Source organism: Macaca thibetana, chromosome 16, assembly GCF_024542745.1.
Source record: "Macaca thibetana thibetana isolate TM-01 chromosome 16, ASM2454274v1, whole genome shotgun sequence".
Lineage (NCBI taxonomy): Eukaryota > Metazoa > Chordata > Mammalia > Primates > Cercopithecidae > Macaca > Macaca thibetana.
In genome coordinates, this window is record NC_065593.1 from 5,569,880 (window position 1) to 5,586,504 (window position 16,625).

Below are 16,625 nucleotides of genomic sequence, written 5' to 3' on the forward strand. Positions count from 1 at the left end.
GACTTAGACTCCCACACAATAACAATGGGAGACTTTAACACCCCACTGTCAACATTAGACAGATCAATGAGACAGAAAGTTAAAAAGGATATTCAGGAGTTGAACTCGGCTCTGTACCAAGCAGACCTAATAGACATTTACAGAACTCTTCACCCCAAATCAACAGAATATACATTCTTCTTAGCACCACATCGCACTTATTCCAAAATTGAACACATGGTTGGAAGTAAAGCACTCCTCAGCAAATGTAAAAGAACAGAAATTATAACAAACTGTCTCTCAGACCACAGTGCAATCAAACTAGAATGCAGGATTAAGAAACTCACTCAAAACCCCTCAACTACACGGAAACTGAACAATCTGCTCCTGAATGACTACTGGGTACATAACGAAATGAAGGCAGAAATAAAGACGTTCTTTGAAACCAATGAGAACAAAGACACAACATACAAGAATCCCTGGGACACATTTAAAACAGTGTGTAGAGGGAAATTTATAGCATGATATACCCACAAGAGAAAGCAGAAAAGATCTAAAATTGACACCCTAACATCACAATTAAAACAACTAGAGAAGCAAGAGCAAATACATTCAAAAGCTAGCAGAAGGCAAGAAATGACGAAGATCAGAGCAGAACTGGAAGATAGAAATACAAAAAACCCTCAAAAGATCAATGAATCCAGGAGCTGGTTTTTTGAAAAGATCAACAAAATTGACAGACTGCTAGCAAGATTAATAAAGAAGAAAAGAGAGAAGAATCAAATAGATGCAATAAAAACTGATAGAGGGGATATCACCACCGATCCCACAGAAATACAAACTGCCATCAGAGAATACTATAAACACCTCTATGCAAATAAACTAGAAAATCGAGAATAAATGGATAAATTCCTGGACATACACACTCTCCCAGACTAAACCAGGAAGAAGTTGAATCCCTGAATAGACTAATAACAGGCTCTAAAATTGAGGCAATAATAGCTTACCAACCAAAAAAAGTCCGGGACCAGACAGATTCACAGCTGAATTCTACCAGAGGTACAAGGAGGAGCTGGTACCATCCCTTCTGAAACTATTCCAATCAATAGAAAAAGAGGGAATCCTCCCTAAGTCATTTTATGAGGCCAACATCATCCTGATACTAAAGCCTGGCAGAGACACACAAAAAAAGAGAATTTTAGACCAATATCCCTGATGAACATCGATGCAAAAATCCTCAATAAAATACTGGCAAACCGAATCCAGCAGCACATCAAAAAGCTTATCCACCATGATCAAGTGGGCTTCATCCCTGGGATGCAAGGCTGGTTCAACATACGCAAATCAACACACATAATCCATCACATAAACAGAATCAAAGACAAAAAGCACATGACCACATGATTGTCTCAATAGATGCAGAAAAGGCCTCTGACAAAATTCAACAGCCCTTCATGCTAAAAACTCTCAATAAATTAGGTATTGATGGGACATATCTCAAAATAATAAGACCTATTTATGACAAACCCACAGTCAATATCATACTGAATGGGCAAAAACTAGAAGCACTCCCTTTGAAAACTGGCACAAGACAAGGATGCCCTCTCTCACCACTCCTATTCAACATAGTGTTGGAAGTTCTGGCCAGGGCAATCAGGCAGGAGAAAGAAATAAAGGGTATTCAGTTAGGAAAAGAGGAAGTCAAATTGTCCCTGTTTGCAGATGACATGATTGTATATTTAGAAAACCCCATCATCTCAGCCCAAAATCTCCTTAAGCTGATAAGCAGCTTCAGCAGTCTCAGGATACAAAATCAATGTGCAAAAATCACAAGCATTCTTATACACCAATAACAGACAAACAGAGAGCCAAATCATGAGTGAATTCCCATTCACAATTGCTTCAAAGGAATAAAATACCTAGGAATCCAACTTACAAGGGATGTGAAGGACCTCTTCAAGGAGAACTACAAACCACTGCTCAATGAAATAAAAGAGGCCACAAACAAACGGAAGAACATTCCATGCTCATGCATAGGAAGAACCAGTATCGTGAAAATGGCCATACTGCCCAAGGTAATTTGTAGATTCAATGCCATCCCCGTTAAGCTACCAATGACTTTCTTCACAGAATTGGAAAAAACTACTTTAAAGTTCATATGGAACCAAAAAAGAGCCCGCATTGCCAAGACAATCCTAAGCAAAAAGAACAAAGCTGGAGGCATCATGCTACCTGACTTCAAACTATACTACAAGGCTACAGTAACCAAAACAGCACGGTACTGGTACCAAAACAGATATATAGACCAATGGAACACAACAGAGCCCTCGGAAATAATACCACACATCTACAGCCATCTGATATTTTACAAACCTGACAAAAAATGGGGAAAGGATTCCCTATTTAATAAATGGTGCTGGGAAAACTGGCTAGCCATATGTAGAAAGCTGAAACTGGCTCCCTTCCTTACACCTTATACAAAAATTAATTCAAGATGGATTAAAGACTTAAATGTTAGACCTAAAACCATAAAAACCCTAGAAGAAAATCTAGGCAATACCATTCAGGACACAGGCATGGGCAAGGACTTCATGTCTCAAACACCAAAGCAATGGCAACAAAAGCCAAAATAGACAATTGGGATCTAATTAAACTAAAGAGCTTCTGCACAGCAAAAGAAACTACCATCAGAGTGAACAGACAACCTACAGAATGGGAGAAAATTTTTGCAATCTATTTATCTGACAAAGGGCTAATATCCAGAATCTACAAAGAACTCAAACAAACTTACAAGAAAAAAGCAAACAGCCGGGCACGATGGCTCACACCTGTAATCCCAGCAGTTTGGGAGGCCAAGGCGGGCGGATCACGAGGTCAGGAGATCGAGACCATCCTGGCTAACACGGTGAAACCCCGTCTCTACTAAAAATACAAACAATTTAGCCAGGTGTAGTGGCGGGCGCCTGTACTCCCAGCTACTCGGGAGGCTGAGACAGGAGAATGGCGTGAACCCGGGAGGCGGAGCTTGCAGTAAGCTGAGATCGCGCCACCGCACTGCAGCCTGGGCAACAAAGCGAGACTCTGTCTCAAAAAAACAAACAAACAAAAACCCCAAAAAACAAACAACCCCATCAAAAAGTGGGCAAAGGATATAAACAGACACTTCTCAAAAGAAGATGTTTATGCAGCAAACAGACACATGAAAAAATGCTCATCATCACTGGCCATCAGAGAAATGCAAATCAAAACCACAATCAAAACCATCTCGCACCAGTTAGAATGGCAATCATTAAAAAGTCAGGAAACAACAGGTGTTGGGGAGGATGTGGAAAAATAGGAACACTTTTACACTGTTGGTGGGACTGTAAACTAGTTCAACCATTGTGGAAGACTGTGTAGCGATTCCTCAAGCATCTAGAACTAGAAATACCATTTGACCCAGCCATCCCATGACTGGGTATATACCCAAAGGATTATAAATCATGCTGCTATAAAGACACATGCACACGTATGTTTATTGCAGCACTATTCACAATAGTAAAGACTTGGAACCAACCCAAATGTCCATCGATGATAGACTGGATTAAGAAAATGTGGCACATATAACCATGGAATACTATGCAGCCATAAAAAAGGATGAGTTCATGTCCTTTGTAGGGACATGGATGAAGCTGGAAACCATCATTCTCAGCAAACTATCGCAAGGACAAAAAAACAAAAACAAAAACTGCATGTTCTCACTCATGGGTGGGAACTGAACAATGAAAACACATGGACCCAGGGTGGGGAACATCACACACTGGGGCCTGTCGTGGAGTTAGGGGAGGCGGGGCGGGGTAGGGATGGCATTAGGAGATATAACTAATGTAAACGACGAGTTAATGGATGCAGCACACCAACATGGCACATGTATACATATGTAACAAACCTGCACCTTGTGCACATGTACCCTGGAACTTAAAGTATAATAAAGAAAACAAAAAAAGAAAGAAAGGAAAGAGCTTCAGGATCAAGAGTGCCCTAAAGTACAGCGGTCTGGATAACGCAAGTGTTGAATCAGATCTTTCCCTGCTGCCGTGTTCCCCAAATAATAATATGGGCCCTCTGTACAGATGCCAACTCCACTGACCCACCAGTATTTGAAAAGGATGCCATGGGGAGTTATTTCTGCTACTCTTTTAAAAAAATAATTCACTTATGAGATGGAAGTGGAAATTCACAGAGAATTGACAGGTATGGGTTATCTCTTGTAGGGCCTCAGAATAGAGCAATGCCAAGCACCCTTTGGGGGCCTGGTCTTGTGCTACTGACCTTACTGGTCTTCCAGAAGGGCTGCTCCCATTGGCTCTTGGGTGGGATGGTAAATGTGCTAAACCAGGTTCACTGCACCTTCCCCTCACAAAGGAGTATATATGCCTGGAGTGGCTCCATTGCTAGGCTCCATTTCCAGCACCTACCAACTGGCACTGTGTATTTTTAAAAGAACAACATTGAGGCTCCTTGCCTACTTTCAAACTGTGAGAGAGAGAAAGTTTCTATTCAGTGTTCTAAATGCTATCTGCTTAGTTTGATAGGGTTGTAGTGACTATCATAGGTGTTTTATTGAAGTCCAAAGTATCCCAGAAAATGTACATTCCTCTCTTTTCTTATTAAATGGTGCACAGGAAAAAAAAAATACTGCCAGAAAGACAATCTTTTTCTTCTCTCCCAGGGGAAAATCAGGTAAATAAATAATTATAAAAAATCAGAGGTTTGTGTGGCATGAAGAACGAATGAAATATTGATTGTAGAATGTGGAAGTGTGAATTAAGCTTTGAAACATAAAACTGCTGCAACAGTTTGGATGCGTTCCCCCCAAAACCTCATGTTCAAAACTGATCCCCATGTTGGAGATGGGGCCTAATGGGAGGTGTCTGTGTCATGGGGCTGGGTCCCTCATGAATGGCTTGGTGCCATCCTCACGGTAATGAGTGAGTTCTCCCTCTATGATTAATAGTTCCCATGAGAGCTGGCTGTTAAAAAGAGCATGGGCCGGGCACTGTGGCTCACGTCTGTAATCCCAGCACTTTGGGAGGCTGAGGTGGGCAGATCACGAGGTCAGGAGATCAAGACCATCCTGGCTAACACAGTGAAACCCTGTTTCTACTAAAAATACAAAAAAATTAGCCGGGCGTGGTGGCGGGCACCTGTGGTCCCAGCTACTCGGGAGGCTGAGGCAGGAGAATGGCGTGAACCCAGGAGGTGGAGCTTGCAGTGAGCCAAGATCGCACCACTGCACTTCAGCCTGGGCGACAAAGTGAGACTCCGTCTCAGAAAAACAAGAAAAAGAGGATGGCCCCTTCTCTCTCCCACTCTTGCTATGTGGTCTCTACACACACTGGCGCTCTTTCCTTTTCACTGTGAATGCAAGCAGCCTGAGGCCCTCACAAGATGCAGATACTGGCAGTATGCTTCTTATACAAACTGCAGAACTGTGAGCCAAATAAACTCTTTTCTTTATAAATTACCCACCCTTGGGTATTCCTTCATATGGCAACAAACAGACTAAAACAACTTCTAAGAATGTTGAGGGCATTCTGATCTTGGTGAAAGTAAATTCACTTAAGTATCCTTTATTCAGAAACTGAACTTTGTTAAACTGAAGAAACTATTATTATAACTAAAGTTTTATTTTTATTGCAAAAAGTTCCTAGGGAGCTAAAAGAGTACCCATTTATTTCAATTGCACCATCCCAGACCAACTCTATTCATAATTTAGACAAAATTGGAAACCTAATACATAATACCCGGAAATTGTTGATTCTAAGATAACACACTGATGCATACAATGGAAACCAGAAATCATAAGCCTCATATTCTTTACCTCAAAGACACTGAGAAAATAACATTAAGCCAGACTGATGTAAAAGTTTCTTTTTGATGGAGTTCGAGAAAGTAAAAATTAGCTTATACTGAGAAAGCAAAATTCTGCCCTTCTACACCTCAAGCTAGAATAGACACAGATAAAACCCACTGAAAAGTTAACAGCAAACAATATTTCTTCTAAGGTCATTCTGCAGCTGTAAAATGTCATAATTACCCGTTTTGAGCAACTACTGCTTTCTTACTCATTATGACACCTCGTCTTTTAAAGTCATAGGCTGTCAGAAATTGTGTAGTCTGAAATCATATCAGAAAGAACGAAAGTAACTTTGATGCTGAGAAGCAGTTATCTGCAACTCAGATGCAGACTTTCACATGAGGGGTTTCTGAATATGTAATTTTACATTTAACTTTGTATTTTCCAAGGAAATAGGATCCCAGGTCCATTATGCAGTCTGGACATGGCATTGACTCTTTTATACAGAGCCTATTTTGCTTTAAGTCTATCACATCACTGATCTCACTGAAATTTCATCAGAATTCCCTCCTTCATCAAGATTATATGATAACCCAGTCGGGTGCCATGGCTCATGCTCGTAATCCCAGCATTTTGGGAGGCTGAGGTGGGCGGATCACTTGAGGTCAGGAGTTGGAAGACCAGCTTGGCCAACATGGTGAAACCCTGTCTATACTAAAAATACAAAAATTAGCCGGACATAGAGGGGGGTGCTTAGTTCCAGCTACTGGGAGGTTTTTAAAGGCTTCTTATTATCTCCTGTTCATCTTGAGGTTATGCTTATCTAGTTGTTTGTTGTTGGGAAATTAAGTTGTTCACCAAAAGTTACAACATGCACACTGGCACTATGATACTCACTGTCCATGACCTCACTGGTTTTAGTTTGTGACTTCACTAGCATGTAAGTGTCTTAATCTTACATATGTCAGAAAATATCAAGACTCTTTGTCTTGATGTGTTCCTTTTGGGTCAGATTATAACAATCATGCAATAAGAGTTCTTCATCAATCTTCTATAGTTTCTTTGTTAGACGTTTGCACTAAAAAACATGTACCTGTAAAATAAAAGACATTTGGCATTGAAAGTTCTTCTTTTAAAGGACTATGCTACAAACAAACAAACAAACAAAAAAACCACTAACTGAAAATGTCAGCCGGGCACAGTGGCTCATGTTTGTAACCCAGCACTTTGGGAGGCTGAGGCAGGGAGGTCACCTGAGGTCAGGAGTTCAAGACCAGCCTGGCCAACACGGTGAAACCCCATCTCTACTGAAAATACAAAAATTAGCTGGGCGTGGTAGTAGGTGCCTGTAATTCCGGCTACTTGGGAGGCTGAGGCAGGAGAATTGCTTATACCTGGGAGGCAAAGGTTGCAGTGAGCCGAGATTGTGCCACTGCACTCCAGCCTGGGTGACAGAGTGAGACTTCATCTCAAGGAAAAAAAAAAAAAAGAAAATGTCAACAATAGTTATAAGAAAATCAAGCAAATAAAAAACCAATTAAATTAAATTAATAACTTATTGATAGTTATCATCAAATCATTGGTTCTATTCAAAGTAAAATTAAACTAAGCTATGTTCAGTATGTATAAAAAAAAGGATGCAGAATTTAGGGAAGAGCCAGACAGAATTAATCTTCTACCAGGGACTCCCTGTCAGAACAAAAACAAACCATACGAATTGTACACCATGCCGAAAAGTATGGCATTTTCCTAAGGTTCATGGTTCAAAGTCTAAAACTATGAATATTTCTACCTTAAGTTTTTAAGAATCTAAGTTATCATATGTTAAAAAAATTGAAAAATCATTTCAAAAATATTATGTATAAAACTGAATCTCAGAATGTATTTTCTCATAGAAGCAAAAGTAAAAACCACATTTTACATAAAACATCTCTGGAATAAAACCAACCTTCAAAGGATAATCTTAAAAAATTTAAAAACATAAATCTTCTAAAAGCATAGTGAATACTTGTCAAAGATTTACTTAAGTCATTAATGAGGGATCAGCAGCTAGACAAGACAAGTTTAAAGGAGATGCAAGAAACCGATATACAGATAGTGGAAAAAAGAATGCTGGAATAAGACTGCAAAATTAGACACAAACCTGATTAATGTCCTACAGGACAGTAATACCATAGCTTTGGGGATTATCTTTTATCCTAGCAAAAATAATTGCAACGTTTCAATCTTGTACAAGTTAATATCTTTTAGGATCTAAATATTAATTAATAGTAAATGGTAAGTCAAACAACATAACCCTCCCCTGCTATGTCAGATAACCCTTAGACAGGCTTGTTAATACAGTGGTCTAATATGACTCTGAAATGGCCTACATTTATCTATTATTTATTTCTAAGTTTTGGATAATTTTTCTTATCACAACAAATTTCTGATTTTTACTTTTTCTGGAAAAATCAAGTGGATTCAGTACTCACAAATAAGAAAGCCTTAATAAATAAAATGAAATAAAATATCTAAACCAATTTAAACTCATCTTAACACTATTTCCACAATGTTGATGTACTCTTGGTATTTTTTAATGGCACAGCATTGGGTCTTACGATGCAGCACAAGCATCAGACTATGTGATGATAGAATATTTTACCATTAGTAATCATGATGTGACTGTCTGGCTAGATTAGGGCTGCCACGTCTGAGAGAAATGAAATCTGTTAAATTGATGCCACCAGCCCTGGGGCTACCATACCAATCAAATAATCATTGTGAACTCGCAATTAACTGGTAACATTGAGAATCAGAGGTAGTAAAATAGGCATTTTCTCTGTATTCATTATATGTACAACGGTAGGTATTACCTTTACCAATTTTGTTTCTTCTGCATGAAGGTGAAGATCTTCATCTGGCTGGGTAATTTCAGGGCTCTGAAAGGATACAGGATAAGATCACTCAGTGATAGGCTGCCTATGACCTACAGCAGAGCCTCAACGAGCACCACCAATCCACTGTGGATGCAGTGTATATGGGATGACCTCGTCTACTGTTTAACTTAGGGCTGAAATCAAAGTCCCATTGTAACATGCAATCATAATCTTTCACTTTGTTTGGGACAATGACAAACACATGTAAGATTGACAAAGATATAACTGCTTTTAACAAAGAACCTATCGAAACAAAAATAAACTTACAATAAAGGGCCTTCAGACACTACGTAAGTCTGCTTTTTCATATTGGGATGAAATCTATTTCTCAGAAAGTATTTATCTTGCTCAAGAATAATATTCAAAACCTACTATCTGTTTTCTACAATTGAAAAATCATTATAGTGTTTCGTGGGGGGATATGGCTCAGCAGTCACTCAGGAAATACTTCAGCAACCTCTCATAACATTGTTTCCTTCCAAAACTTAGAAACTGTATCTCCATGAGGGCCTTATTTATTTATTTATTTATTTATTTTTGAGACAGAGTCTCACTCTATCACTGCCCAGGCTGGAGTGCAGTGGGGCCATCTTGGCTCACTGCAACCTCTGTCTCCCAGGTTCAAGTGATTCTCCTGTCTCAGCCCCCTGAGTAGCTGGGACTACAGGCACGCACCACCATGCAGGCTAACTTTTTGTACTCTTTTTTGTAGAGACAGAGTTTCGCCATGTTGCCCAGGCTGGTCTTGAACTCCTGGGCTCAGATACTCTGCCGACCTCAGCCTCCCAAAGTGCTAGGATTGCAGGCATGAGCCACCACACCCAGCCCATGAGGGCCTGATTTTATAAATGAAATGATATTTTACTTTATCTTCTAGTAATAGTTATCCATTTCAGATTTTGTGCCATTTAAAAAAATTATGGATAATAAAACTACATATTTAAAGATCATTATGAAAAAATGTCAGACTAACTCTCCCTCAACAACTTCTTGCCTAAAAATGCACAAATATTCAGATTCCAGAAAATTAATGATGATGTGAATCTTCAATCTCTCATAGAGACGGGTTGATCCAGTGATACATGACTAGACAAATACGGTTGTACCCAGTGATCAAGGGCAACATTTTGGTTTTATTTATCTTTTCAAGGGTATGTTTTAAGGACTATTTACATGTCACATGTTCTGGCTACAAAGAATAAAAGACCAGAATCACAGGTTATTACAGATCATTACTGTAACAAATTATTTTTGTTGGTATTCTCTTTCTTCGGAATCTATTTTAAAAAGTCACTGCTAAAGCACAGCTTTTATCACATTAATACTAATCCCAAGGACACTCAAACACACACACACATTTCAATGCCTTCAGGGAAACATTAAAAGATTCATCTCAACTATCTAATTTCCAGCCCTATCTGTCACAACTTTCCAGCTTGAATCACAAGCTCACCCCCTGTTCTCTGCCTCTGAAGCCTTGCGCTTCAACCCCTTTCTCACCTGAACTATCTTCACAAATACTTTATGACAATTAAAATCCCATTTGTAATTCAATACCAGCTTAAATCTAGCTATCCTCATGAACTTTCTATGACCAGTTTAGCCCACACTATCGTCCCATTTCTTTCTTTTCATAGTACTCATCATCTTTATCATACTGATAAGCAACTATTATTCACCTAAATAATGTAATTATTACTTTTGTACATTTTACCTCAATGAAACTGTAAATTCCCTACAGCCAAGCACTGTCTTAAACATATTCTTTCAATATAATCTATTAAATCTGATCACTTCTTAATGGGTAGAAAAGAGATCACTGACAGTGGCACAAGGAGAATGGCTCCTATAAATCAGGGCTGGGGTATGTGTTTGTGTACATATATTTTCCCCAAAATTTCCTAAATAAAATTTTCCAATTGAAAAATATTCCATTCTGCTGTCCCATAAATAACTGAAATTTCCTGGGAACAATACAAATTTAATATCAAAATTAAAGATGCCTGTCATAACTAATGACAGCTCAGATATTTTCTGAAAGATCATGTGTCCTGATACTTGGTTAAGTAAGTATAGTGAATCCTCCCATAGTTTACTGCCTTTACTGTGAACTCAATTTTCATGGGTCTATTTAGTTGAGTTCCCAGAAGCGGTGTCGGGGAAGTAGAGAAGTCACAAGCCTTCGGGAAAAGTAAACATGCTCTCAAACCAAGAGAGTAGGTCAAAAACAGGGAATCCCAACTTACCAGAGGTCCAACTGAAAAAAACACAGCAGCCATAATCTCTGCCTCTGGCTTCCCCTCTCTGGAAAGAGTGGAGTCTTGCAGAGACATATCTAAGGAAGAGAAATAAGCCATGAAAACCAATCCTGCCTGGGGAATTTCAGACTTACCAAGTTGGAATCCTGACATAGAAGTGAGCATGGCCTCCCTAAGGAAGCACAAGAGTAACCCTTAAGATCAGTGAAGGACAAAGACCCTTGCTCCTGTAGAGCTCGAGATTTTAGCACTGTTAACTATAGTCACAACTAACAGGCTAGCCATTGTACAAGAAGGTTTTAAAATATTTTCTCATGTTATTTTCACATCAACCTAATAGGAATAATATTCCCATTCCATAGATGAGGAAACTGAGTCTAGAAAAATTAAACTACCCAAGGCCATGCAAATACATGACTCCAAATCAATCTAATTCCAAAGCCCATACCTTTTCCACTGAATGAACATGCTGTGTGAAGTACAACAAAATAATACTTCAATCTTTCTTTGCCATAATTACTCACTCATCTAACAATTACATATTCTAAGAATCTCCTTGTCTTGCCTTTCCCACGAAGAGCCAATTTCTTAATATTTTCAGAGATCTGTTTCGTGTAAAGAGAACACTACAACTTTAAAATTTAAATGATATTGGAAGTCTTGACTTACCCCCTCCCAATCTGATATTCAAATAGATCTTTATCCTTTCTATATCAGGCAAACTTAAATAAAAAGGAAGCAGGTATAATAATAATAATAATAATAATAGAAGAGACATGAAATTCAGTGCACAAAGCATTAAGCTGTAGTCTTTCTATGCTGAAAAAAGTATATACCTAAAAAAAGTTTTATACTATGGAGGAACAGGGTGACAGAGATCTTTTCCAGGGATGCTTGGGCACTGCTTTTCTACCTTTGGCTAATGGTATGTATGGCCTTGCTGAGGCTGAGTTTGGTTCAAGAACCAGGAGTGCCTGATGTAGGATATCAAACAGTACAGATTGTTAATATAAATTCTTCTAGGATGGTAATATTAGCCTCATGAATAAAAGGGCAGTGACATAGTAAGTATTGAGTTTTTGAGAAACTCTACCTTGTGCAAAAAGTGTTATAAGCAATTATATGGTCCTGCAGCTAGGGCCTTTGTTATGCTTAAACATGTGGAATCTGCTCCTTCCCTGAATGTACACCTTGCTTCTCATAAGGTTCAGTAGCTTTGCTCAATAAACATAGCAGAACTCAATCTAACCTTACAGTGTCTAACAATCAGAAGCTCATCTGAAAAGGTATTTGAAGTACTTAACCATTATTCTTTGAAAAACAAGAATATTAATATATAAAGCAAAGTTATCATGAATGTAAAGAATATTAGAGATACAAAAATTAAATAATTAAATAGATATGGGTATACTGAAACTTATACTGTCAGATTAATGTACTAACTCAAGGAGGAGACCAGGGTTTAGTTAAATCAACAAAACACGTAAATATCTTGGCTGGGCCTGGTGGCTCACACCTGTCATCCCAGCACTTTGGAAGGTTGAGGCAGGCAGAGCACCTGAGGTCAGGAGTTCGAGACCAGCCTGGCTGACATGGTGAAACTCCGTCCCTACTAAAAAATACAAATCAATCAGCCAGGCGTGGTGGCGCACACCTGTAGTCCCAGCTACTCGGGAGGCTGAGGCACAAGAATTGCTTGAACTTGGGAGGTGGAGGTTGCAGTGAGCAGAGACTGCATCACTGCACTCCAGCCTGGGCGACACAGCGAGACTCTGTCTCAAAAAAAAAAAAAAAAAAAAAGTGAGTATCTTAAAAATGTAGAGTGGTTTCTTTCATGACACTGGGGCTTTCTTAGGCAAAATGAAAAGGTTTTGGGGGAAGAGAAACAATGAGAAGGTGAGGGAGGAAAGCAGTGCAGTGTGGAGATAAAAGAGGTAAAGAAAGAATAGTCTGAGGGGATTCCTGTATTGAAGCCTCAAGGTAACCAACCAGTAAGTGGTTTTGTCTTATACCAGTGTTTCTCTAGATTTTTCTGTTATACAGCCTTTTGCAAATCTAATGAAAATTATGACTCCTCTCCCATTTTCTAATGAAAACACTCCATGTATAATTAGAGGGGTCTCAAATAACTAACAACGCAAAAAACTCCCTGGATATTCTTATTAAAAAGGAAATTCTTTGGCTCCATCCAAGATCAAAATCAGGATCTCCAGATGTGAGGCACAGAAATACACATCGCTTGGTGGCCGGGCGCGGTGGCTCAAGCCTGTAATCCCAGAACTTTGGGAGGCCGAGATGGGCGGATCACGAGGTCAGGAGATCGAGACCATCTTGGCTAACACGGTGAAACCCTGTCTCTACTAAAACATACAAAAAACTAGCCAGGCGAGGCGGCGGGCGCCTGTAGTCCCAGCTACTCGGGAGGCTGAGGCAGTAGAATGGCGTAAACCCGGGAGGCGGAGCTTGCAGTGAGCCTAGATCCGGCCACTTCACTCCAGCCTGGGTAACAGACCAAAACTCCGTCTCAAAAAAAAAAAAAAAAAAAAAAAAAAAAAGAAAAGAAATACACATCGCTTGAACAAGTACACCTCAAGAAATATTTAGTTTAATATGTTAACATGTTAATTATATAACATGTAATATGTTAAATTATATAATGTTTTAGTTTTAGTGTAGTATTTTAAGAAATACTGTCCTGATACACAATAGGGATTCTGAAGGGTGAAGGAGTGGGAGGTGGGTGGAGAATAAGGAATTACTTAATGGGTGTAATGTACATTATTCTGGGGATGGATACCCTGAAAGCCCTGATCTCACCACTACACAGTCTATGCATACCAGTAAACCTTAACTTTTTTGGGGGTATGGACCCATCTGAGAATCTGACCTTGTCCACAGAATAATGCACATGCATATATGATGTTGCATATTACTTCAGAGAGCTTGAAAACTGACCCTCCCTCCCCAGCCCATACACTGACCCCCAAGTTTTACAAGGTTGCAAAGAAAAAAAATGAGCCAAGAATATTGCACACCCCCAAGCCTCGAACACTAAAGTAGACGTACAAAGAGCAACATAAGGCATTTTCAATTCCTCAGGTCTAGAGTAACAGTTTTCTGCATCTTTAACATTTATCAAGAGTGAGCTGAGTCATTTAAAAAATACTTGTAAATATTAATAAACTCCGTGAGAATACTTCATGTAAATTATGCTAGTAACATATGTTTAACAACCAAACTGCAATAAACACCTTGTTTTATTTTAAAATCAGAATGAACAATATTTAACATTTAATATATTCAGCTTGATCTCAATTGTGTAAATACAATGCATAGAAAAAAAGACTGTGAGTAAGCCAAAACTCTACTGAGACCTCTGACACCTGGGGCTGTGATGTTTACCCTTCTTTCTGCTTTTCTGTACTTTCCAAGTAGACAAGAAGAAGTATCTACATATACATAGGAGTCTGGAATAGGAATAAAATCCCAGAGCGGCTGGTCACAGCCCCAGGTTCTAACCGTGGTTTGGCTACTGTAGAACTGTGACTACAGGCAAGTCACTTGAGCACAATGAATCAGCTATTAGTACATGAGAGTAACCACATTATATATTTCTACTATCCCCTTTGTCATTATGCAGAAGATATCTAGGCCAATATTCCCCAGTTATAATTTCCCTAGATATTTACAAGCTCTGTCTTTCCAGCTATTGCAAAAGTATCCAGAGACTGAAGGAGAAACTTTACTTGTTTTGCTTCCTTGGCCAGTGTAGTTATTTAGAAATAACGAAGGGTCCATGTTTTTGCTAAGAATCTCAGTGCCACGCACCAGTCCAGCATTTCCCAATTAATGCAATAACACCATTGTCATGACAGGGAGTGACAAGTGATTAAAAGGTGATTACAGTATTTGAAATGCTACATTTCAGGAAAAGCTGCCTCGGTTACTGAGTAGCGCTGGTCCACCAATGTGAAACCTAGTTTCATCCCTGCCAGTTCAGAAGCCAGAGCGGGCATGGACATGCTCCTGCCAACCTCACCCTCTTTCTCTAACTGCTCTCCTCTACCCACTCCGGGTATGCCCTCCTCAGGGCCAGCAAGGCGCGGGGCTGGGAAGACAGGAAAGGTCGGGTCAGGGGCCCGCCCGCCCTACTCGAATCCCAGCTCACGCCCCGCACCCGGCTCTTTTTAACCCCAGCGCCGCCAGGCCCGCCAGGGAGGAGGTTCCCGGGTTCGGACCCGGGTTAACAGGCCTCAGAGGGCACGGGGCCCGACCTATGAGGGGGGCCGGCTGGTGACTGAACCCACACTCGAGAAGGAGGCCCAGCCCCAATCGCCTCTCCGGGGTGGGCGGGTCCGCTCAGGGTCTGGGGCTATAGAGGGAACGGCCACGCCCCAGACGCCGCCGGGAGCCAAGCGCCAAGGGAGGGGCGGCGGGCAACCGAGGCCAGGCGCCCGGGACAACGAGTACCTGGCGGCAGAACTGAGGACAACTGAGGGCACTCGCAGAGCAGGGCGGGAACGCTTCCAGCAATGGCGGCGGTTCGGCGGGGCCGGCCTCCAGGCAGGGCATTGCGCCTGCGCAGCCGGAGCGTCGGAACTACAGTGCCCAGAATCCTCAGCGCCTGAGCACCCCCGCCCCTTTTGTCTGCGTTAGTGAAGGAATTGGCTCTTTCGGGGTGCGAAAAAATGCCAATTGGATATACTTCTGTTGAGAAGCCTTGACTATGTGTCAAAAGCAATAGCACTAGAGATACAAATAATGACACAACCCTTGCCTTGGAACATTTAGGTGGGACGAAAGAAAGCCATTGAGAGAACAGATAGATGTGATCCAGACAAATATGTGAACAAGTGCTCGGAAACACTATTTCTGAACAATTCCCTTTATGACAATTTCCTCAGAGTTGGAAGAGATGGCAATTAATGACAACAATACCAATTAAGTAGAATGGATATGAACACCTGAAAATACAAATTTTAGGCCAAAATTATTCGAAATACAAAGAAAAAAATCTTTTATTTATTTATTTATTTTTTTTGAGACGGAGTCTCGCTCTGTCGCCCAGGCTGGAGTGCAGTGGCCGGATCTCAGCTCACTGCAAGCTCCGCCTCCCGGGTTTACGCCATTCTCCTGCCTCAGCCTCCGGAGTAGCTGGGACTACAGGCGCCCACCACCTCGCCCGGCTAGTTTTTTTTTTTGTATTTTTTAGTAGAGACAGGGTTTCACTGGGTTAGCCAGGATGGTCTCGATCTCCTGAACTTGTGATCCGCCCGTCTCGGCCTCCCAAAGTGCTGGGATTACAGGCTTGAGCCACCGCGCCCGGCAAGAAAAAATCTTTTTGAAGACAAATAGCTGTAGAAGTTCTCCTCGACGCATACAAATGATAATTCTTAAAACACAATGACTGAAAGTATTTATTTGCAACAAATTTATTTGACCACTTATTCAAGGGCTGCTTGTCCAAGAGCTATATTAAGATTTATTTACTTTCTTCCCTACCAAAGACGATATTTTTTGATGATAGAAACTACGTCTGATGGAGTTTATTACTCAGAGTGCCTACTTAGGAGACTGCTCGCATAATGAATGAAACCAAGGAAGAATGAATGAATAATTTAGGACCCTACC

The 16,625-nt window shown here is 40.4% G+C and overlaps 2 protein-coding genes across 6 annotated transcripts in view; both read right to left on the reverse strand.

Annotated features, from left to right (window-relative positions):
* The window catches only part of LOC126938793 (zinc finger protein 624), a 165,664-nt gene extending 153,337 nt beyond the window's left edge, over positions 1–12,327 (reverse strand). For both annotated transcript variants that reach the window (XM_050763399.1, XM_050763398.1), the window contains exon 1: positions 12,185–12,327. The gene's annotated coding sequence lies outside the window, so the exon portion shown is untranslated. The remainder of the gene's footprint in view (positions 1–12,184) is intronic.
* The window catches only part of LOC126938789 (zinc finger protein 624-like), a 64,586-nt gene that overhangs the window by 34,644 nt on the left and 13,317 nt on the right, over positions 1–16,625 (reverse strand). For 2 of the 4 annotated variants that reach the window (XM_050763386.1, XM_050763382.1), the window contains exons 2-3: positions 10,983–11,071; positions 8,674–8,739 (exon numbers count right to left, since the gene is read on the reverse strand). In XM_050763386.1, the coding sequence (XP_050619343.1) occupies positions 8,674–8,739; positions 10,983–11,071 (155 nt within the window). Of the gene's footprint in view, positions 1–6,715; positions 6,912–8,673; positions 8,740–10,982; positions 11,072–16,625 lie in introns of those variants that run through there. The other 2 variants (XM_050763383.1, XM_050763385.1) reach the window with 2 other exon arrangements.